The sequence below is a fragment of the Leucopleurus acutus genome (genome assembly GCF_964270905.1).
Source record: "Leucopleurus acutus genome assembly, chromosome: 20".
Classification (NCBI taxonomy): Eukaryota; Metazoa; Chordata; class Mammalia; order Artiodactyla; family Delphinidae; genus Leucopleurus; species Leucopleurus acutus.
Genome location: NC_139162.1, coordinates 52,235,542 through 52,258,022, shown reverse-complemented (window position 1 = coordinate 52,258,022; position 22,481 = coordinate 52,235,542). Strand labels below are relative to the sequence as shown.

General features: G+C 53.4%; 2 protein-coding genes across 4 annotated transcripts; one reads left to right on the top strand and one right to left on the bottom strand.

Annotated features, from left to right (window-relative positions):
• Positions 1 to 3,610: 3,610 nt before the first annotated feature.
• On the bottom strand, positions 3,611 to 16,788 carry ALDH16A1 (aldehyde dehydrogenase 16 family member A1). The gene is made up of 17 exons (XM_082863298.1): positions 16,684 to 16,788; positions 12,201 to 12,303; positions 11,431 to 11,557; positions 10,530 to 10,708; positions 10,369 to 10,446; positions 10,091 to 10,272; positions 9,851 to 10,003; positions 8,957 to 9,142; positions 8,630 to 8,725; positions 8,291 to 8,427; positions 8,025 to 8,130; positions 7,809 to 7,939; positions 7,286 to 7,453; positions 6,797 to 6,998; positions 5,202 to 5,387; positions 4,750 to 4,872; positions 3,611 to 4,172 (listed from the first exon to the last, which is right to left on the bottom strand). The coding sequence occupies exons 1-17, from the start codon at positions 16,771 to 16,773 to the stop codon at positions 4,011 to 4,013; spliced, it is 2,409 nt and encodes an 802-aa protein (XP_082719424.1). The 5' UTR covers positions 16,774 to 16,788; the 3' UTR covers positions 3,611 to 4,010.
• PIH1D1 (PIH1 domain containing 1) lies at positions 16,737 to 22,143 on the top strand. 3 transcript variants are annotated; one of them, XM_082863300.1, is made up of 10 exons: positions 16,737 to 16,831; positions 17,703 to 17,796; positions 18,206 to 18,272; positions 18,888 to 19,067; positions 20,194 to 20,255; positions 20,348 to 20,429; positions 20,808 to 20,937; positions 21,169 to 21,244; positions 21,603 to 21,746; positions 22,024 to 22,143. In XM_082863300.1, exons 2-10 carry the CDS (start codon positions 17,707 to 17,709, stop codon positions 22,063 to 22,065), a joined length of 873 nt encoding a protein of 290 aa, XP_082719426.1. In that variant the 5' UTR covers positions 16,737 to 16,831; positions 17,703 to 17,706; the 3' UTR covers positions 22,066 to 22,143. The 3 variants fall into 3 exon arrangements, with proteins under 3 accessions (XP_082719426.1, XP_082719427.1, XP_082719425.1); XM_082863301.1 differs by lacking the exon at positions 16,737 to 16,831 and adding an exon at positions 16,988 to 17,012 and having other exon boundaries at positions 20,366 to 20,429; XM_082863299.1 differs by lacking the exon at positions 16,737 to 16,831 and adding an exon at positions 16,988 to 17,012.
• The last annotated feature ends 338 nt before the right edge of the window (positions 22,144 to 22,481 follow it).

The window sequence follows — 22,481 nt, the reverse complement described above, 5'->3', positions numbered from 1 at the left end:
GGTCTCCGGCTGTTTCCTGGGAGACAAACTCTAAGTCCTTGGAACTTCCAGGTGATAGGCTTGTCTTTGTTATTCATAGATGAGGGGTGCTCCCTGACCACACCTGAGTTTACACTAATGAGGGACTCAGGATGGGGGCTGGTCAGGACCAGAAAAACCAGTCATGTGATTAGAGGGTTGGGGCTTGGAGGCACAGGAAGAAGTCTAACTTACCGACCTCTCACCTCCAACCTCGAGGGAAGGGGAGGGAGGCTAGAAATTGAGTTCAATTTCTGTCTCCAACTTCACATGGCTTTTTCCTCTTCTGTCTTCTCCTCTTTTGCCTCTTATAAGGGAAATTGTATTTAGATGTAGGGTCTACTTGGATAACCCAGGATATCTCGAGATCCTTGACTTAATTACATCTGCAAAGACTTTTTCCAAATAAGGTTACATTCATAGGTTCCGGGGTTAGGACATTATCTTTTGGGGGCCACGACTGAAACCACTAGTTTCCTCAAAGCTGTTTCTCACCTCTGGAAACAGCATGTGCAAAGGCCGCACTGGCTGTTTCCTCTGCCAGGGATGCTCTCCCACCACCACTTTTCTAACCTAATTAGGTCCTCATTGTCCTTCAAGACCCAGTGCAATCACTGATCACCAGGGAAATGCAAATCAGAACCACAATGAGGTATCACCTCACACACCTGTTAGGATGGCTATTATCAAAAAGACACAGATAAGTGTCGGAGAGGGTGAGGAGGAATGTAAACTGGTACAGCCACTATGGAAAAAGGTGTGAAGATCCCTAGCAAAATAACAACTAGAGGGAATTCCCTGGTGGTCCAGTGGTTAGGACTCCACGCTTTCACTGCCTTCACTGCCGAGGGCGTGGGTTCAATCCCTGGTCTGGGAACTAGGAACCCACAAGCCACGCAGCTCGGCCAAGAACAAAAGAACAACAAAAAAAATGTCCATTGGCTAATGGATAAAGAAGATGTGTGTATATACACACAATGGAATATTATTTGGCCACAAAAAGAAGGAAAACCTGCCATTAACCTGGAGGACATTATGCTAAGTGAAATTAGTCAAAGACTAATACTGTATGGTGTCACATATGGGGAATCTAAAAAAGGCAAATTAATAGACCCAGAGAGTAAAATGGTGGCTGCCAGCAGCTGGGAGGTCAGGGAAACAGAGAGTTGTTGGTCAGAAAAGACAAACTTTTAGCTATGAGTGAGTTCTGAGGATCTAATGCATGGCATGGTGACTGTATTTAACAAGACTGTATGGTATACTTGGAAGTGGCTGAGTGGATTTTTTTTTTTAAGTAGTTTATTTTTGGCTGTGTTGGGTCTTCGTTGCTGCGTGCGGGCTTTCTCTAGCTGTGGCGAGTGAGAGCTACTCTTCGTTGCGGTGCGCGGGCTTCTTCTCACTGCTGTGGCTTCTCTTGTGGAGCACGGGCTCTAGGCACGCGGGCTCAGTAGTTGTGGCACGTGGGCTCAGTAGTTGTGGCACGTGGGCTCGGTAGTTGTGGTGCACGGGCTTAGTTGCTCCGCGGCATGTGGGATCTTCCCAGACCAGGGCTGGAACCCATGTCCCCTACATTCGTAGGCGGAGTCTTAACCACTGCGCCACCAGGGAAGTCCCGTGAGAGTGTATCTCCAGTGTTCTCACCACAAATAAAAAAGGTAAGTATGTGAGGTGACGGATGTGTTAATTAACTTGATTGTGGTAATCATTTCACAGTGCATATGTATGTTAAATTATCATGTTGCACACCTTAAGAAATAACATTGTAGAACTGAAATATATACAACTTTTAACTGTCAATTACACCCCAATAAGGCTGGGGAAAAAAAAACTCGGTGAAGTGGCACCTGCCTTGGGAAGATTCCTGCCATCTCTCTCGCCTTCACCTCACACACAGACACACACACACACACTCAAGTTGGGAAAGGTGTCTTCTTCAGGCCCCCAGAGTGCCCTGAGCTTCTACCACTGGTATAGTACTGTACCTGTCACCTTAGGTTACATCAGTGTCTTTCAGCCAGAGCTAAGCCTACCTCTCCTCTGCTCACAGATCCTCTATGGCTCCCTAGTGCCCTTGGGACAAATTCCCAACCCCTGCTGACACCTTAATTTTAGCTCAGTGAGACCCATTGCAGACTTCTGACCTCCTGAGTTGTAAGATGATATGTTTGCATTGTTTTATTTAAGCCACTAACTTTGTGGTCATTGTCACAGCACTGACAAGAAATGAATATACCCCTCATCCACTGCATGAGCTCACAAGGCTAAGTTCTGTCTTGTTCATGGCCATCCCCAGCACCTACAACAGTGCCCCACTCACAGCAGGCACTCAACCGATTTTTGTTGACCAACTGGATGGCTGCCTTAACTAGGAGCTCCTGCCCCTAAGCCAGAGAAGACTGGACCAGAAGTGGACATCTACCCCAGTCTGGCCAATCAGATTTCTTCTCCTGTGGATGTGGCACTAAGTGTCCTCTGTGGTCTGGGCTGGGGCTATAGAGACCTCCTGTAGCTGGCTTTGGCTGGTTAAAGCAACAGGACTAACAGGAAGGTCACTGAGGCAGCCCATGGAATCTGGGGGGAAGTTATCAAACCCCAGAGGAAGTAGAGCCTTCCAGGGACTTTCCTCCAAGACGTTCCTGTGTCTTTCCCGTCCAAACGTCCAGATACTGGGAGAGGTTATCTATTCTGCCCAGCTTTAGTCAAATACTGACAGGAGGTTGTCTGCTCTCACTTGCCCCAGGACAAAATCAACCTCTAATTAACAGCATGTTTTGTGTAACCATCACAGAATCTACCCAATGAGGTTGGAATTATTAGCCCCAATTTATAGATGAGGAAACTGAGGCTTAAGAGTGGTGAAGGGCTTCCCTAGTGGCGCAGTGGTAAGAATCCACCTGCCAATGCAGGGGACACAGGTTCAAGCCCTGGTCCGGGAAGATCCCACATGCCGTGGAGCACCTGGGCCCGTGCGCCACAACTACTGAGCCTGCGCTCTGGGTCCCACGAGCCACAACTACTGAAGCCCGTGCACCTACAGCCCGTGCTCCGCAACAAGAGAAGCCGCTGCAGTGGGAAGCCCACGCGCCGCAACGAAGGGTAACCCTGCTCGCGGCAACTAGAGAAAGCCCACACGCAGCAACAAAGACCCAACACAGCCAAAAATAAAATAAATAAATAAATTTTAAAAAAAAAGAGTGAAGAAGCTTTCCTAAAGTCACATGGCTAGAAGGATCTGGAATGAAGCAGACAGGCAGATACAAGACCCAAGAAATGACATGACCCACTGAGACGGGACCTGAATACAGCTCCTGCTTGCATTCGGGTTCTCAGGATCTGGGGTTCCCGGCTGTGTATCTTGCCCTATTTTCCATATCTCTGTAGCTTTCCAGAAAATGTCCTTTTATCCTAAGCTAGTGTGTGTGGGCTCCTTGCATCAAAAAGAATTCTCAAACAGTGGTATGCTGGGGTGGCTCGTGGGAACTGTTAAAAATTCAGGAATTTTCAGCCGGTTGTTCAATCATCTGGAGCTTGAAACGGACACGGTGGTAGGAGCACCATGGAACTGGCTAAAGTTACTTAACCATGGATTTTATTTTATTCCAGAGAGCTACTGTATTTTATTTTCACCAGCACACCACAGATCCTGAGGCAATGCAGAGGCAGAGAAAACCAGGGAGCAGGAGCCACTGGATAGAAAAGACCAGAAGAGACAAGAGTCGCTGCGGCCCTGTCCAAAGGTTCTTAGAGTCCCTTGTATCTATTTCACAGACACGGAGTTGTCCTGGCACCAGCCCATGCGGCTGCTGAGCCTCAGAACTGAAGTGGCCTCAATAGCCCAGAAGTTGCTATTTCCTCCCTTCCTCCCCTCAGAGGCACAGCCAAGATTGGTCAGAGTTTATTGGAACCATAATAAGAAGAATGTTCCAGACGTCTGGCATCGGTTGGGGTCCATCTGTCCTCTGTCCAGGATGGCGTGGGTGGCACTTGGGCAATCAGTCCCCCATGGGCAGCCACAGGGCCTTGGTCCGTGCTGCCCGCAGCCCCAGCTCTGGGCCTGCCCCCTCGGCGTCCTGATCCCAGGCCCGCGGGCAGCCTCTGTTCACCCACACTGGCTTGAGGTTTCCTGCTGAGGCCCATTCCACAAACTGGGAGCCCTGGCGTGGGGAGATGGGGGGGCGTGGTCAGCATTTCCATTGGCTTGGTTGCTAAGCAGCTGCTTCCTTGGCAACAAGGACTATTATTGAGGAGGGGCCTGAAGGCTTGCCTAGGCTCTGTGGCTAGAATGTTCAGCTCCTAGAAAGCAAACCTTCCAGATGCTGAGGGAAACAAAGTTGACCTTTACGGCTATGGAACTTCTTCCCCTTTAACAGCCCACACTCAAAGGAATGGGGCCCGAAGTTATCGTTAACAAGGAGTTCCCATCTGTTACCATCAGGAGGTTTAAGAGGGTGGACTGTAGGCTTCTGACACTGTTGCTAGGGTGTGGTCCTTAGCAATGGGTTGTCCAATGAGATTAGGTCTTTGGGCTAGGCAGGATCTCAGGCCCTTGCTGCTAAAGAGATCCTCTTCCTTAGCAACCAGGGCTGTAAAGGGGCAGGATCTCAAAACGTGGTTGCCAAGGAGTTTCTCTCCCTTAGCAATGGGTGTTCTAAGGGGGTGCAGCCATGTCCCCAGAAAAGGAAGAGTTTGTTGGTGAAGTTTAAGACACTGGAGATGGCAAACAAAAGGTACCTGGGCAGATCCGAAATACCACAGGGCCTGGATGTCCTGGTGCAAGGCCAGGCAGCGGGTCAGGTGGTCCCGGTCTCCTGTCACCACATTCACCAGGCCCCCTGGCAACAAGGTGGCCATATCCTAGGGGATGGGACAGTGGGTCACCCAGGGTTGGGAGGGAGTCAGAGACCCCCAGGGCTGTCGGGGAGGGTGAAGAATGGGCAAATGGGGAGTGGCCATGAGGGTCCTGGAAGGAATGGGACTGGGGTCATGACTGGTGAAGGCTCACAGTCTGGAGAGAACCGTCACTGGGTCTATGAGGAGTGAAGGTTTTGTGCCAGGATGCAGGTTACCATGGTTACCAAGGGGGTGGGGTGAGAGCTGAGCTCCTGCAGGTCTTGGGGCATCTTTCATCCATCTGCTGCTCCACAGGCTGCTGGGAGCAGCAGCAGGCAGGCAGGCGACTGTACCTGGCAGACCTCCAAGGCAGGAATGGGACAGGCCCCGCTGGGCACCAAGACCACAGTGTTGCCGTGGGCCAGAGCAGGGGCCAGCAGAGACACGAAGGCAAGCAGGGGCCACTCTTCCGGGCACACAATAGCCAGCACACCCAGAGGTTCCTGCAGCCGAAGCACAGGGCCTTTCAGCCCTGCTACCTGCAGGGACAGGCAGGAGGTCAATGGCGGGGCAGGGGAGCCTGACTGCCCTCCTTTGGTCTCCTGTATCACCCACCCTTTTTCTCCTCTCATCCCCAACTTTGCTTCTCCATAACAACTCCAATCATAATAATAAAACCAGGTGTTATTTCAGAGCATAGACTCTGGAGCCAGATGCTGGGTTCACATCAGCTGTGTGACCTTGGGTGAGTTACTTAACCTCTCTGGGCCTCAGTTTCCCATCTTTAAAATGAGGATAATAATAGTGCCTACCTCAGAGATTTGCTGTTAAGATAGAATGAGTTAATATGTGTAGAGGTCTCGAAATCTAGCCTATAGGTTTGTGTGTGTGTGTGTGTGTGTGTGTGTGTGTGTGTTATTTTAAATTTATTTATTTATTTATTTTTGGCTGTGCTGGGTCTTCGTTGCTGCGCGCGGGCTTTCTCTAGTTGCAGAGAGCGGGGGCTACTCTGCATTGTGGTGCACGGGCTTCTCATTGAGGTGGCTTCTCTTGTTGCAGAGCACAGGCTCGAGGCGCATGGGCTTCAGTAGTTGTGGCTCGCGGGCTCTAGAGTGCGGGCTCAGTAGTTGTGGCGCACGGGCTTAGTTGCTCCTCGGCACGTGGGATCTTCCCGGACCAGGGCTCGAACCCGTGTCCCCTGCATTGGCGGGCGGATTCTCAACCCCTGCGCCAGCAGGGAAGCCCCTCATGGTGGTGTGGCTTGCATTTCTCCAATGACTAATGATGCGGGGCACTCTTCCATGTGCTTATTGGCCGTCCATAAGCACACATCTTCTGAGCCCTTGGCTACACGTCAGACATTAAATGCTCGGTTCACTTAGTTTTCATAACAACTCCTCAAGGTTGGTACCACTGTATAATTGTATATCATTTATGGAGGAAGCCCAGGTCAAACGACTAGCTATCTTTCCATTACCTTTCTATTATCTCTATCCCTGAGTGTGCCCATGCCATTGCTTGAGTCACTGAATCCTCACGTTTTCCTCACTGGACCCACCATACGTTTCAGACCAACCTAATATCTATATTTAGCTGCATATTATATATATAAACAAAACAAAAATCACACCAAACAATACTCAGTGCAATGCACTCTATATTTTCTATCCTGTTGTCTTTTGTTAAAAAAAGAAACAAGAACAAAAATACCAAAGCAGGGCTATGACCCACTAAATTGGTTTTATGGCCCAGTAATAGGTCACTAACAACAATTTGAAACACTACTCTATGAGGTGGGCTGGATACCCATTATACAGAGGATGAAATCAAGGTGTAGACAGGTGAGGCCACTGGGGCCGGGACCCCCAGTCTGGCTCATTCCGGAGCCCTTCCTCTGACGCTACTCCAGGCTGCCTGCCCTGTCTGCCCGCCCACAGACCCCTCTCACCTGCAGGGTGCAGCCTTGGGTCTGGACGCGGGCCCCCCATGCCCGAAGCCGCCTCACGCTCAGCTCCACCTCAGCCTTGGCGACCTTGAGCTCCACTCCATGCCTCTCCAGCCTCGAGACCAGGGTGGACTCTCGGCATTGCAGTGCGGCCGCCAGGGCCCATAGTAGGGCTGCTCGGGCCCCTGGCGACTGGCCCACCCAGCTGTGGGTGGACAGGGCACATTGGGGGTTGGTTTCCTCATCCTGGCTCTTTCCAGGTGCCCCACCTCTGTCCACAGCTCCTACTCTGGGGGTCCAGGCCCCATAGCCCATCTGCCCAGGGAGGAGAGTGAGGGGCCAGACCCACATCCCGTCAGCCCTGGGAGCTCAGACTCCACAGCCCACAGTTCTCGGGGTCCAGACCCCATGTCCCATCAGCATCAGCTAGTCCTGGGATTTCAGACTCCCCACGCCCCCTGGGCTATCTCATGTGACACCTCCGTTCCTTACCCAGGGGCAGCCTGGTGAGCAGCCTCCACGGCACCTCGGATATCCTTGGCTCCACCCTCAGCCACGTAGCCATGGAGATTGCCCTGCGAATCCCGGATGGGCCTGGAGCTCCGGGCCCCAGGAGCCTGGAAACGGCCTCCCACAAAGAGCCCATAGGGGGGTGCTGGGCTGGAGTAGGGTGAGGTGTGAGGGTGGGTGCTGGGGCAGGGACTGCTCAGACCCCATCCCCACCCCACAGGATGGACCACTCGAGCTCCCATGAGCCTCTGCGGGACCCCACATTCCTGGCCCCCTGAGTCTCTGGGAGAACACAGACCTTCATTTAGCAGACCTGAGACTCTCATCAGGCCTGGCGGGTGGGGGTGAGCCGTAAGACCCAGAATGAAATTCTCAGCAGGACTCAGGGACCCCTTGATGGCTCTCAGGAACCTCCCTCCAGTCCATGGAGGAGCCTGCCACAACTTCCCCTCTCCCCTTCCACACTCCAGGAATTCTGAGAGTTGTGGTCCCTAGAACAGCTCACCTAAGCCCTGTTTCAGGCCCAGCTGGTAGGGTGGAGGGAACAGCAAGGCCAAAGGTGTCATAGTTCAGATTCTCCGACAGGTAGGGCAGGCAGGTAGGGGTCCCTGAGGGCCGCAGATACTCATACAGACCCTGAGAGAGGGACAGAGTCAAGAGAACGTGAGAAGGGCACAAGGTGGATGAAGGGGTGGTGATGGGCAGGGAGGGGTGCACTCACATCTGGCCCCCCGTGCCAGGAAGACCCACTCTCCTTGCAGCCACCTGTTGGCACTGCAGGGTCTCTGAGGCCGTGGGCATTGATCCAGACCGTGCCCATCTGGAGCCTGTGGGGAGGAGGGGACATCAGAGAGAAATGCACAAACTTGAGGTGGGGAGGGGTAGTCAGAGAGGCGGGGAGAGACCCAGACAGAGGGGAAGACATCGAGACTGAAGCTGGGGCCATCCCAGCAGGGCCCCCTGTGTGCCCAGTGGGTGTGAACTGACCCGTAGGCCAGCTCCAGAGCCTGCCCCAGTCTCTCACTCCATACGCTGGCACTGCCTCCTCGGGGAGTCCAGTTGGCCACGGCCAGCGCCTCCTTAGCAGTACGGAAAGGGGAGGCCACGACCAGAGGCCACGGAACCTGGAAGGGATGACAAGGGAGCTCAGGCGGCCTGGCCAGCCCCTCCCTCCAACACCCCACCCACTAGGAGTCCAGCCTACAGCAGTCAGCAGCTCCCAGACCCAGTCCAAATGGTCACTCCAGGGGCCTCTGTGCTGTGCCACCCATGTCCGGCTGAGGATGGGTGGATGGCCTAGGGTCTCTGAGACCCTGAGGGGCTTACCTCTGCCTGAGTACATGGAGAGGCTGGAGGGAGGTCAGAGATCAAGGATGGGGGAAAGAATGGGCTGTCTGGAGGCATACTGCCAGCCTGGAAGACCTAGGGAGACAGAGAAATAGATCTGCAAGTTCACTCCAGTCCTCTCCTCCCCAGGGATCCAGGAGTCTGGACCCCAGACCCCTCCTCCCTCAGACCCAGGAGTCCAGCCCGCAGGCCCTCCTTGCTCACACCCCGGAGTCCAGGCCCCCAGACCCATCCCTCCCCAGACCCAGGAGTCAGATCTTGAGGTCCCTCCTCCCCCAGCACCCCAGAGTCTGTGCCCAGGCTCACTTGTGCACCCTGGCTCTGGGCCTCGCGCACATAGCGCTGGGCCAGGTCACGTGCAGCAGCTCCCCGGGCCCCCATGTCCACGGCTCCGTCTAGCCCTCGGCCACCGCGAAGCCGCCCCATCCGCGCCTGGAGCCGCCTCATTGTCTCATCCCACACGGACTCCTGGATGAGAAGTCTGAGTCCCCCCTGTTAGGAAAAGGGAGGGATAGGGTGGGCAAACTCGGAGCCTACGTGGGTGGGTCACATCCCCGCAGAGGGCCAAGCCTGGGGGACATATGTGCACAGATCAGAGGAGGGTCAGGGAGAAGTGGCCGAGGACCAGGAGACTCCCTGAGGCCCCAAAGCCCAGGGAGGATGTGGAGTTACAGAAAGCTGGTGACGCAGAGCGAAGAGAGACGCTAGAAAACTAGGACATGGACACTCAGAAAAATGAAGAGTCCTAAAGAACAACAGACACAGAGCCCCGGAGCCTGGAAGCCCAGGAGAGCCGGGAACGTGGAGATTCAGAAACTCGAGAGGATGAGGACCTTCACACACGATGGTCTACAGATAGGAGTTTGGAGACACAAAGAACTGAAAAGTAAAATAAATGAAGAGACTTCCCTTGTGGTCCAGTGGTTAAGACTCCACGCTTCCCATGCATGGGGCCTGGGTTCCATCCCTGGTTAGGGATCTAGATCCCACATGCATGCCGCAACTAAGAGTTCACACGCCATAACTAAAAGATCCCACATGCCACAATGACGATCCCACACGTGACAACGAAGATCCTGCATGCCGCAACTAAGACCCAGCACAGCCAAATAAATTAATTTAAAAAATAAATAAATAAAATGAATGAAGTCATGGGGCCCCAGGGTCTGGAGACAGACAGGCCCAGCCCCCAGGTCTCACCGGGCTGCGGTCAGACCAGGCTGCATCCACGACGCCCTCCACGGCCGAGTCCACATCCGCCGTCTCCATCAGTAGCAGCAACGACTCAGCCCCCAGTGCCAGGCCCAGCTCGGGACCCTGGCCCGCCAGGGCCCGCCGTAGGGCACGACCATCCTATAGGACCCATGCAGGGGTCAGCAGCGGGGAGGAGCATTCCAGCCCCCCAGCTGTGTCCAGACACCCTCCCACCCCTGAAGATACCTCGATGGCTCCACAGAAGGCCACCTTCTGGACTCCAGGCTGTGAGGCCAGGACAGGCCCCAGGGAGGCAGGGCCACTGATCACATTGAGGATTCCTGGGAACTGGCCTAGCTCCCCTGCCAGCTGGGCCACAAGGAGGGGCGTCGGAGAGGCTGGGGGCACGAGGACCACCACCGTGCAGCCTGGGGAAAGCAGGCAGCTCAAGGACCCTGGAGTCCAGACCCCCGGCCCCCTTCTCCCTCAGACCCCAGAGTCCCAACCCCCAGCCAATCATTTACCCACAGCCAGGGCAGGGCAAATCCTCCACATCATCTCAAGGAAGCAGAATGTGGGTGGCAAGATGAGACCAATCACTCCTGCAAGAACAAATGAGACTGGCGCAGGCACTGCTGGATGGTGAGGGAGGAGGGGGCTGGGGGCTGGGACTCCTGCTTCTCACCCAGGGGTTCCCAGCCTGCCAGCGCCTCCTCCTGGGTGTGTGCCTGGACTGCATGGTGCTGGAGCAGCTGCTGGGCCAGAGGGACATCCCTGTCTCGAACTTCTCGAATGGCCCGTCCAGTAACCAGGGACTCCAGGGTCCACAGCAGCCGCTGGTGCTTCTGGATCATCTTGGCCAGCCTGTGGAGCAAGCAGGGGGGATGGTCATTTTTTTCTTTTTTCCTTTTCCTTGGCCGCCCGCACGGCTTGAGGGATTTTAGTTCCCCGACCAGGGATCGAACCTGTGCCCCATGCAGTGGAAGCGCAGAGTCCTAGCCACTGGACCGCCAGGGAAGTCCTGGGATGGTCATTTCCCACTGCCCCTTGGCCTGATAGAGTCCTGGAACACGCCCTGTGTATACCTGAAGTACAATCCCCAGGAACCCCTGGGGCATCAGCACTATTTACCAGTGGTGGAGGGCACCAAAGATGTATGGGAAATGTAGTCTGGTAAACACTCAAAACCTCAGGGTGCTGTGTAAAGATCTTGGCCACCTGTAACCCCCAAATGTGCTAGGAAATGAAAGCTTAGCCTTTAAGTTCAATTGTTCTTTGGGAAATGGAATCTTTGTCTCTAACTTCCCCAAGAATGTGCTGGAAAAGTTTCAGGAGCTTCACCAGGCCCAGTGAGCCGTTGAGAAATGGCGCCTGGATGAGTCCCAAGGGTATGCTGGGAAACAGGCTTTGTCATTTCTAGTCCCAGCGAACAGTAAGAAATGGATGTTTTAGCTACTAAAGGCTCAAAGGCATGCTGGGTATATGAGTCTTAGCAGCCAGTGAATTCAGTGGGATATTGGGAAATATAGAGTCTTTGTTCTCAAATCCTTCTCCATCTCCTGGGGTCCAAACCTCAAGTGCATCACCTGGTCAGATGCTGGGCCCGAAAGGCTGCAGGCTGTGTACTCCAGTTCTCCAACGAGGTCCTGGCAGCCTCCACGGCTCCTGCCACATCCTCCGTCTGTGCCTGGAGGCAACTGGCCAAGTTCTCTCCTGGGGAGATGAATGGGGGGAACCCAGTTGGCAGGTGGGGGGAACCCGTGTCAGAACTGGGGGGGGCTGACATTTCTGGAGCCCAGGAGCACCCCAAGGCAGTAAAGCTGGTCCCCCTACCCCACACAGGTTCTCAGTTTTATCATCTGACAAATGCGGATAAATCTATATAGGTCTTTGCTCTGACTGCCTCCCACAGGCAAGGAAGGGATTTTAGGAGACAGTGACTTCAAAAGTGTTCACAGTGGGCTTCCCTGGTGGCGCAGTGGTTGAGGGTCCGCCTGCCGATGCAGGGGACGCAGGTTCGTGCCCCGGTCTGGGAGGATCCCACATGCCGCGGAGCGGCTGGGCCCGTGAGCCATGGCCACTGAGCCTGTGCATCCGGAGCCTGCACGCCGCAACGGGAGAGGCCACAGCAGTGAGAGGCCCGCGTACCGCAAAAAGAAAAAAAAAAAAAGTGTTCACAGGGACCTGGAACCATAATTAGGAGGACTGTTATCAAGAGGAGCCAGAAATCTCAGCCTTCTTCTCCCACCAGCTGCTCCCTGCTCTCAGGGCCCTGAGCAGAGAGGACGGTATATTGTTGGTGGGTACACCTGGGGCCATAGACACCTCTTTCCCATGACTGGGGGACACCGCATACCTGTGATGGGGTCCTGGCAAGGCACTGAACTCCTGTGTTCAGGCTTTAACCACCGTCCGTTAACATAGTGACCCAAGTGCCGGTCCTGGGTGTCCAGCCAGGCCTGGGGGAGGTGGAGAGAGTTCGGAAAGGGGTCTGAGAGGCAGCTGGAGGAGCTCTATCCCTACCCAGAGTCCTCTGGGAAAAGAACACCCGTCCCCTTTGCCCCATCAGTTATTTTCCCGTGTAGGAGGAAAATACACATAAACATAAAAAAATACATAACATGAAATTCACCATTTTAAAGTGTAAATTCAGGGCATTTTCTAACAATACATTCACAACGTTGTGCAACCATCTCCACTATCTACTTTCAGAACATAGGGAATTCCCTGGCGGTCCAGTGGTTAGGACTCCACGCTTCCCCTGCTGGAGGCCCAGGTTTGATCCCTGGTCACGGAACCAAGATCCCACGTGGCAAGCAGCACGGCAAAAGAAAAAAGTCCAGAATATTTCCATCGCCCCAAAAGGAAACTCCATACCCATTAAGAGCTCACACTCCCTTCTCCCCTGCCCCCAAGTCCTGGCAACCACTAATCTGCTCTCTGTCTCTATGGACTGGCCTATTCTAGACATTTCATATATAAATGGAATCCTACAATACGTGACTTCCTGTGTCTAGCTTCTGTCACTCAGCTTGGTGTTTTCGAGATTCATCCGCACTGTAGCATGGATGAGAATTTCATTACTCTTTATGGCTGTATGATATTCCATTGTCTGGAGAGACCACATTTTCTTTACCCATTCATCAGCTGTTGGGCATTTAGGTTGTTTCTGCCTTTTGGCTATTGTGAATAGTGTTGCTGTGAATGTTCACGTACAAGTCTTTCTTCGAATAACGTCTTTACTTCTTTTGGGCATATATCTCAGAGTGGAGCTGCGGGTCATATAGCAATGCTCTGAGTAATTCATGGAGGAACCACTAAACTGTTTTCCACAGCAGCTGCATCATTATACATTCTCACCAGCAACATATGAGGGACGTCCTATTGACTTTTACACATGGAGAATGTGAACAAAGGATTAATAAAACTTGTTCTCCATGGAGAAATGACCTTCTTGAATAGAAATGACTTTCTATTTCCCTGGAAATCTGATACAATTCAGTTATATTTCTAGACAATATTGACCCCCGACTGGTCCACTGCACCTGGACTGGGAAAACTGGGAATATACCCTAAATATCCAGTGGGAAGCCAGAACTTTGGGGCTTCCTGGAGTGCTCTGCATTCTTGTGATGGGCATGTTCCTTGCCAGGACCCTTGCAATGCCCATGAGACTGTATCACATGCTCTTTGGGAGGTGGGGCTTTTAAGCCAGGTGACTCCCATACCTTCCCACATGAGATGGCGTTCCCTCCCACCTCAGCTGTCATCACTCGGGAAGGATGTGACACCCACCGCCCCCCCACTGAAGACACAGGCCTGATGCTGCCTTGCCAGGTGAAGTTTATTTGGCTGTGAAGTGCCTAACTGAGCCCAAGGTAGGGAGTCCCTGGAGCCTGGGGCCACATGGCCTGGGTTTGAATCGTGGCTCTGAAACTTCCTTGTTGTGCAGTCTTAGCCTGGGTCTTAAAATACCCTGGTCTCGGCTAACCCATCTGGAAGATGGAGATAATCACAGTCTCTCCCTATTTCACATGACAGTGATGAGAATTAAATGGATCCATATGTGTCATAGGCGCAGAACAGCACTTACTTAAGACTTCCTATTCATTTTATTGCATTTCATTCTCCCTGTCTGTTTCCTGTTTCTTTCTCTCCCTGTCTTCCCTAAATCCTTTCTAAATCCAAGACATCCTTTCCACTTTTTCCTTCTGCACACTGGTTTTTGTTGTTGTTGTTTTTGGCCGCTGGCTTGCGGGATCTTAGTTCCCCGATCAGGGATTGAACCCGGGCCCCCTGCAGTGAAAGCGAGGAGTCCTAACCACTGGACCGCCAGGGAATTCCCCAAACTGTTTTCTCTTAGCATCCCTGATGCCTTAGTCTCCTGATTTTTCTCTTACCCTACCAACTGGGCCTCCTCATTTTTCTTTAAAGTAAAAAAAAATTTTTTTTTTTTGGCTGTGCTGGGTCTTCACTGGGGCATGTGGGCTTCTTCGCTGTGGGCTTCTCTCTAGTTGCGGCGCACGAGTGCAGTTGCCCCGTGGCATGTGGCATCCTAGTTCCCCGACCAGGGTTGAACTCGCGTCCCCTGCGTTGGCAGGTGGATTCTTAACCACTGGATCACCACGGAAGCCCCCCAAATTTTTAAGTAAAGTAAAAATTCATAAGTTTCAAATTCAAAGATGCCCCCCCCCGACGGAAAGACACATTTTTGAAATAGTCGGGCATATATGAACATGGGCTGGGCACTAGATAATACTAAAGAATGACTGTTAATGTTAAAACAGCCTGGTGGTTATGTTACAAAATGAGTCCTTACCTGTTAGAAATGAAGATTCAAATACTTATGGGAAAATAACATGACATCTGGGTTTTAAATCACTCCAGGAAAAAAAAGAGAAAACAAAGAGATACAGCATTGGATGAAATGTTGATGATTGTTGACATTGAGTGATGATGGATAAATGGGAGTTCATAATTTAAGTACTGTGTGACTTTGCAAAATTTCCCCCCCCAAAGAAAAATAGAACCCAGAAAGAATGTTCCACAGGGTCCTGGCAGGCCACCCTGGTGTGAGAAGAGGGCCCTGGTGGAGACTAGGAACTCATGACTTGTCTAAAAAGACAGTTAGCTATTGGAGCCAGATAATCTTTGTCAGGGTATGTGAGCCAAAGGTTGCCAAACTTTGGATTTTTATTTTCAAGAGAAGCTGGAATCCCGGATGTTTACATGAAATTACTTGTCCACGAATTCACATTAAAAAAAATAAAGTTCAGGCCAAAGAAAACATGTTTGTTGGTTGAGTCTGGCCCACAGATTGTAAGACTGAGCTGGGGGGCGGGGTGGGGGGATGGGGGGCATGGGCTCTGGAATCCCAGGGTTCAGGTTCAAATCTCATTTTCACATTTTTTAAGATGTGTTGACTGTTGGCAAATTACTTACCACTTTAAGCTTCTGTCTGCTATCACTAAAGTAATGACAATTACTGTTTTGGGGATTAAATGAGATCATGCTGAACACAGAGGCTGGCACATAGAAAGCACCCAATAAATATAAGCTATTATCACATTATTGCTATTTCAGAATAGTCCATCTCTAACCAACCTCCAAGTATGGGAATTCTCTATACTCCATCCCAGATCCTCTTATCTGAGTCTACACTATAGTTCTAGATAATCTCATCATTCCCACCATTCAATTATCTTCCTACTGTGAGGACCCTGTCTCTAGGCCTGAGGCTCAGGCACAAGTAGTATTTGACTCCTGCACATGGCCCAAGGCTTTCCCTCTCATCATCACCATGTGATAACCAAGCCCATAGTCTTTCCCAAACTTTCTGCCACCCTACTCCTCTTGGGTTCACCATGGGGTGAGGGGGAGGACAGAGACAGCCAAACCCAGGCCCGAGGCATTGTCCTTGTCCTCTCAATACCCCAAACCCTGTTCCTCCTGCATCTCTGCCTCATCTCTTCTCCATCTCTACAGTCCGCACCAGGCTCTGGTCTCATCTTCTTCCACGTGGACCACTGTTCTAACCTCCTCTTTCCCTCCAGAGAAGCCCAAGCTTCTCACACCTAGGGGCTAGAGGGCCCTGTGAGATCAGGATGGCTCCATGGGGGAATTCTGAGGGGGCTGGGTAACTATACAAAATCCGAGGCACCGAAGTTATACATGGGAACCCCAAGATCGTTCTGGGGGACCCTGAGGGATTACGGGAGCCTTAGGGAAGTTCTGAAGTACACGGAGGGATCACGGGAGCCCCACGGGGTTATTCCGCGGGGCTGAAGGTAATTACAGGAAGTTCTGATGTATTCTGGGATTCCGAGGGTTCCCGAGATTACAGGAACCCCACAAGTATTGACGTGACCCTGAGGACTCACGGGGGCTCCGCGGAGGTCTCCGGACGACCAAGGGAGCCCCCCCCAGGAATTCCGAGGGACCCCGGGGGCCATAGGATATTCTGAGGAATCACGGGAAGTCTACGCCCACAGGAATTCTGAGTCCCAGGGGATCACAGGAAGCTCTGAGGCGGCCCTGAAGAATCACAGAAGCACCTCGGGGGATTCTGCAGAATAGGAGAAGCACCACCTTGAGTTTTGGACCGTGGAACACGACAGCCACTAGGGCTCGCGAGAACAGACTAAAGAGCTAACAGGCAGCAACCGTAAGGGCTCAAGGGAACATCCTCCGGGGTGGATCCTAAGGAGCGGCGGGAATCACGGGAGCTGAGAGGGGCGGAGCTGCTGAGGTGCCGCGGTGGATCACGGGAGTCCGCGCTCAAAACGGGGCCCGGAGGACTAGGAAGGGGGGTGGGCAGCGCCGGCCGGGCAAGCCCTCACCAATGCGCATGCGTGGCTCTCCGGCACCGGTCCGTATTCCAGCGTAGTGAAGATCTCGCAGGCGCGGGATCCTGTGCGCGTCGCAGCCATCACGTTCCCAGGCCGCTTTCCACGGACTGCGGGACTCTCTCCCCAAGGGAACTTCGAGGTCTGAAGGGCGGCACCGCCCCCTCCAGGCCAAAGGGCGGGGCTCCAGGAGATAGAGCGTAATCCCGCCTTAGGACCCGGTGACTCCGCTTATAGGTCTGCGCCGGGAAGTGTAGTTTGGAGCATGCGCATTCCTCAAAGCTGGGGGAGTGGGGAACGAAAATATGGATGCCTTCAAATAGGTACGAGGCCTCCAGATTTAGAAGAGTGGCCGTATTGGCGTCTTCCCACCACCCTGTTCATATTGGAGACCGAAAGTGCAGCTTTTAGCCCGAAATATCTTTACTCGAGAATCTAATCTACCTCTGGGGACGAGGTGATTGTTCAGAGATCAGAAGGGAGTCCTTTAGGATGGACACTGAAATTAAGGTTTTAAAAGTGTGTCAGCTTTGCCCAGTAACCTGGCCAGATGTGGCTCTAGGGAAGGAGCGGAAGTGTGGCTTTAATCCATATCGGAAGTGTGGCGTTTAGTGGCTTTCTGGATTAGTTTTGATTGGTTGAGGTGAAGGGCGCGGCTTCAGATTTAGACTAGATTGTTCTGTGTTTGGTACCGAATGCGGTTGCAGGATAGATGAAGGAGCGTTGGGGTAGTCGGAAGTGTGGCCTACCCAAGTTCCTGGCTACGCAGAGACCAGAAGAGTGGCTCTCATTTAAACACTTGGCACATAGGGCTTAGAGGGCATCTAGAGACACTGGCTCCCAAGAGATTTGATGCAGTATCTGACCTGAGTGAAACTGTAGTCTCAGGCCAGATTCTTAGATTTGCGTACAGAATTGTGGGTGTCGGGAGTCGGTTGAGGGCCCGGGAGCAGGCCTCAGAGTTCGGATCCAACCGAAGGTTGTTGCTGAGGACGCCTAGGTCTCTTCCCCAGGGCCATGGCCGACTTGAAGCTGCTGGTACCGGAGGTAAACGAGGCAGAGACGATGAGCGCTGAGACGGCGCGTTTCGAGGAGCTGCTGCTGCAGGTGCGGACTGAACGGACTCCTGGGTCCCTGAGGATTTGGGAGAGAGAGAGAGAGAGAGAGAGAGAGAGAGAGTGTGTGTGTGTGTGTGTGTGTGTGTGTGTGTGCACTCAGAAACGGGACTGCAGTTCCCAGAATACACTGGCGGCGGGGGTGGTGGTGGAGCAACAGTGCCTACGGGAGTTGTAGTTGCTTAACTACTACTACTGCTAGCTGTTCGCTAGTCTCTGGAAGAAATGGGAGTGGGATCAGGGTTGTCCTTCGGGTTCCTCAAAGTAGGAAGGGGACATAGTATGTCTCATGCCCTGCCTAGCTCATATACGTAAAAATTGCTCACTAAACATTTGAGGAACAAATGAGGGGGTTCTGACAGCACAAACGCCAAGCCTGGACGTTGTTTTCTTTCACACAGGCCTCCAAGGAGCTCCAGCAAGCCCAGACAAGCAGACCAGAATCTACACAGATAAAACCTCAACCTGGTGAGAAAGACAGAAACCCAAAGAGAGAGGGATAGAGTCCCAGAGAGAGGTGGTCACAGACTGGGGGCAGGGGACATAGGGAAAGGAGAGAGGAAGGAGACACAGTAGTGGTGTATAGAGGCCTTGGGTGATGGGAGTGAACGGAAACCCAGAGAGAGCAAGGAAGGGACTGAGATCCAGAGAGAGGAGGGGTAAGGGGGAGGGATAAATTGGAAGATTAGGATTGACATATACACACTAATATATATAAAATAGATAACTAATAAGGACCTACTGTATAGCACAGGGAACTCCACTCAATACTCTAATGACCTATATGGGAAAATAATCTAAAAAAGTTATATATATGTATAACTGACTCACTTTGCTGTTCAGCAGAAAGTAACAACATTGTAAATCAACTACACTACAATAAAAACTAAAAAAAAAAGAGAGATGTGGGGTGACTAGGTGGACAGGACTCAAAGACAGAGAGTCAGAAATCCCAGGGGCAGGAAGGGGAACAGACCCAGAAAGTGGAGGACTAATACTCTAGGAGGGGGACAAATCAAAAGAAGGATGGACACTGAGACCCATGCAGAGACAGATGGTCACGGACAAACCCATTCCCATCAGGTTTCTGCATAAAGACCAACTCATCTGAAGGGAAGGTTTTCATCAACATTTGTCACTCTCCCTCCATCCCTCCTCCCGCTGACTTGACCGAGGATGAGCTGCTTCAAATGCTGGAGGAGGACCAAGCCGGGTTTCGCATCCCCATGAGTCTGGGAGAGCCGCATGCCGAACTGGATGCAAGTCAGTGCCTTGAGAGGACCCAGGAATCTAGCCCCCTCGGTCCCTAGAATCCAGGGCCCAGGACCCTCCTCCCTCAGGACCTAGAAACCTGGCACCCCTGTACTGATCCTTTTCCCCATGGCATATCCCTAGCCTCCTGGGCATCCAGAACTCTCACTGGACAGTCCTGGTTCTGCTCACCTGGCCAGGCTGACACTTCTCCCTGCCCCACCCCAGGGCAAGGGAGGGCTGGGCAGGTGCTCATTAGCTGATCTCCTGGCTGTAGTCCCCGGCCAGCCCTAACCCATCCCTGTTTTCTCCTCCACCCTCTCCTCTGTCTCTGTGTCTCTGCCTTGTCTCACCTCTGTCTCTGTGGAGTTTCTGTCTCTACATCCTTGTGTTTTCAATTCACATATGTCCCCTGAAGCCTCCTGGGATGAAGCTTTGGCCAGTGCCCTGGGGAGTAGGGACTTATCAAAACCCAGAACCTGCCCTTGAGAAACTCTCAGTCATGGGTGAGGATGAAGGAGGCAGATGTGATTTCAATGTGGTGTGACTCTGTGCTGTGCTCGGGGTCGGGTGGGGGGCCTCTTCACTCCCACTGAGGGATCAGGGAAGGCCTCCTGGAGCAGGAGACGTCGGATATAAGATTTCAAGGAACCAGAGCAGTTCATCAGGCCAAGACAGAAAAGAGGGTTCTAGGCAGAGAGGACAGAGGGGTCCAGAGCCTGGAGAGAAATGATTGAATTGAATTGATCAGTAATCAAGAGTGATTGGAAGAGATTTAAAGGGATGAGGTTGCTGGAGAAGTGAACTCTCTCCAGGTGGGAGGGGCAGACCACACAGGGCCTCCAGTGCCAGGCTGAAGGACTCAGTCCTCCCCTTGCGGGTGCTGGGGGACCTTGGGAGGACTATGAACTGGGGAGGGTCAGGGTCAGCTCTGGGACATGGTGGGGAAGGACCAGAGGGGAAGAGACTGCAGCTGGGAGACGAGGCTGGTGTGAATCCAGACTGGCAGCCGCGTGTCTTGACTTCCTAATGTCTCTGGGTCTGTGGCTGCTATTCTTGATTGTGTTTTCCTTGGCTGTGCCTGGGCCGTGGGGTTCCCACCGAGGGCTGGGGTCTCACCCCCTTTCTCTCCCGGCAGAAGGCCAGGGTTGTACCGCCTACGACGTAGCTGTCAACAGCGACTTCTACCGGAGGATGCAGGTTGGGGGCGGGGCTGCAGGGGAGGCCTGGGCCGGGGCCTCTCCCTCCATCACCCAGCCGTCCCACATCTCTTCTCCCTCTTTCACTCCTAGAACAGCGATTTCTTGCAGGAGCTCGTGATCACCATTGCCAGGGAAGGCCTTGAGGACAAATACAGCCTGCCACTAAATCCAGGTGAGGGGCGGGGCCTGGGCCACAGGGAGGAGCCAAACCTGTAGGAGCTTGGGGGCAGCCCCTGGGAGAAGTGGGACTAGTGTGGGCAGGGATTATATTAGCCCCTGGGCTGTGGAGTTCAGGGAGAGGGATGTGTGAGTCTTGGGAAGGGGGAGAGGGAGGAGGCAGGGGTCTTGAGAGCCTCGAGGGGCGGGGCTAAGGCAGGCACGCCTCCTAAAGTCAAGCTTGGGGGTGTGGTCAGATCCCTGGTATCCTCGGCAGAGGGCGGAGCCTCTCCCATGAGGCTCTCGCAGTGCAAGACCCCCTTCTTCCTCTAGGGGAGGGAGCAAAGGACACCCTGAGCCATGTGACCTTTGATCCTGTGTTCCTTCCCCTCAGAGTGGCGTATATTGAAGAACAGATCTTTCCTGGGCTCTATCTCCCAGCAGAATATCCGCTCCCAGCAGCGTCCTCGGATCCAGGAGCTGGGGAACCTGTACATGCCCGACTCCCCGAGACCTGAGAAAGGGTGGGCATTCAGTGGGCTCCCTATCTCCTGTCTCCCCGACATTCTTTGGAATCTCTCCCGCCATCCTGTAGGTGTTGGTGTCCTGGGGCTCTGGGAACCCAGAGGGAGGAGAAGCAGAACTCCCTCTGGGAAGGTGTCCTGAGGCTGCAGGGCTGGGAGGGAGAAAGAGAGGGAGCGGCCCTGGTGAAGACCTGGCGGCTCTTCTGAGTTCTGGGTCTGGTTCCTCCCCAGCCCTGAGAAGCCTCACCTGAACCTCTGGCTGGAGGCCCCTGACCTCCTCTTGGCCGAAATTGACCTCCCCAAACTGGTGAGTGCACCCTCCACCAGAGTAGGAGAATGAGGTCTGGAAGGGTCGGGGTCTTGGAGGGGGAGTGATGCGGGCTTGTCGTCAGACCTGTGTGAGCCTGGTCAGTGCTGCGCTCGGAGCAGGTTGCCTCCTCCGTCCCATGGGGGCCTCAGGCCCACTTCCGGTGCTGTCCTGAGGATGCCCAGTGCATCGTAAGTGCTCAGTCATAAACCTGTAATTACTGTGTCCCACCTTTTTCTTGGGAGGTGAGACTCTTTAAATATGGTATCCCGACACGCGAGAGTTCTCTCACTGGTCTGTGTTCTTATCGTCCTGTTGCTGGGAAGGGAAGGGTGGGCTGATTCCACTGCATCCCCAGGAAGGCGCTCTGGGACTGTCGCTGGAGATCGGGGAGAATCGCCTGGTGATGGGGGGCCCCCAGCAGCTGTACCATCTGGATGCCTACATCCCCCTGCGAATCAGCTGTGATGAGAGCAAGGCAGCCTTCCATCAGAAGAGAAAGGTACCTGGGGGGCTGGGGGTTGTGGGGAACCAGGGACACTTGGGGACCTGGACCCCTGGGTCTGAGGGGGGAGGAGCTGGGGACCTGGACCCCTGGGTTTAAGGGAGGAGGGACTGAGGGCCTGGACTCTGGGTCTGAGGGTGGAGAGGCCGGGGGTCTGGATCCTGGGTCTGAGGGAGGAGGGGTCGGGGGCCTGGACTCCTGGGTCTGAGGGAGGAGGGGTCGGGGGCTGGATCCCCAGGTCCTGAACCTCTTTCCCCTTCCTCTCTCTCCTCAGCAATTGATGGTGGCGATGCCCCTTCTGTCCATGCCTTCTTGACTGGGTGTCTCCCTGTGCTACATGGAGGGAAGAGGATGGTGGCTTCCCTAAAATTGAAATAAAAGATTTTTGCCTTTGTTCTTTGTCTGGCTAGGAGTAAATGGGGAGTGGGAGGGAAGAGGGACATTGGACTGGAATCCCATGGAGGTCGCTCCGCCAGCTCAGGCCTCGTCCTCTCCCCTGATCCTCTCCCTGGCCTCCTGGCCTCTAGTCTCTCCCCTTGTTAGTTTCTCTCAAGGCCCCAGAGCTGCCCTTGCCCCACTCCTGTTCACAGCCCCTCTTTGGCTCCCCAGCGCCCCTAGGAGAAAGTCCAAGCCTCTCAGCTAGCACTCAGTGTTCTGTGCTGTCTGGTCGCCTACATGTTCCCCTTTTTTTTTTTTCCCACTGCAGGGCACATGGGATCTTAGCTCCCGACC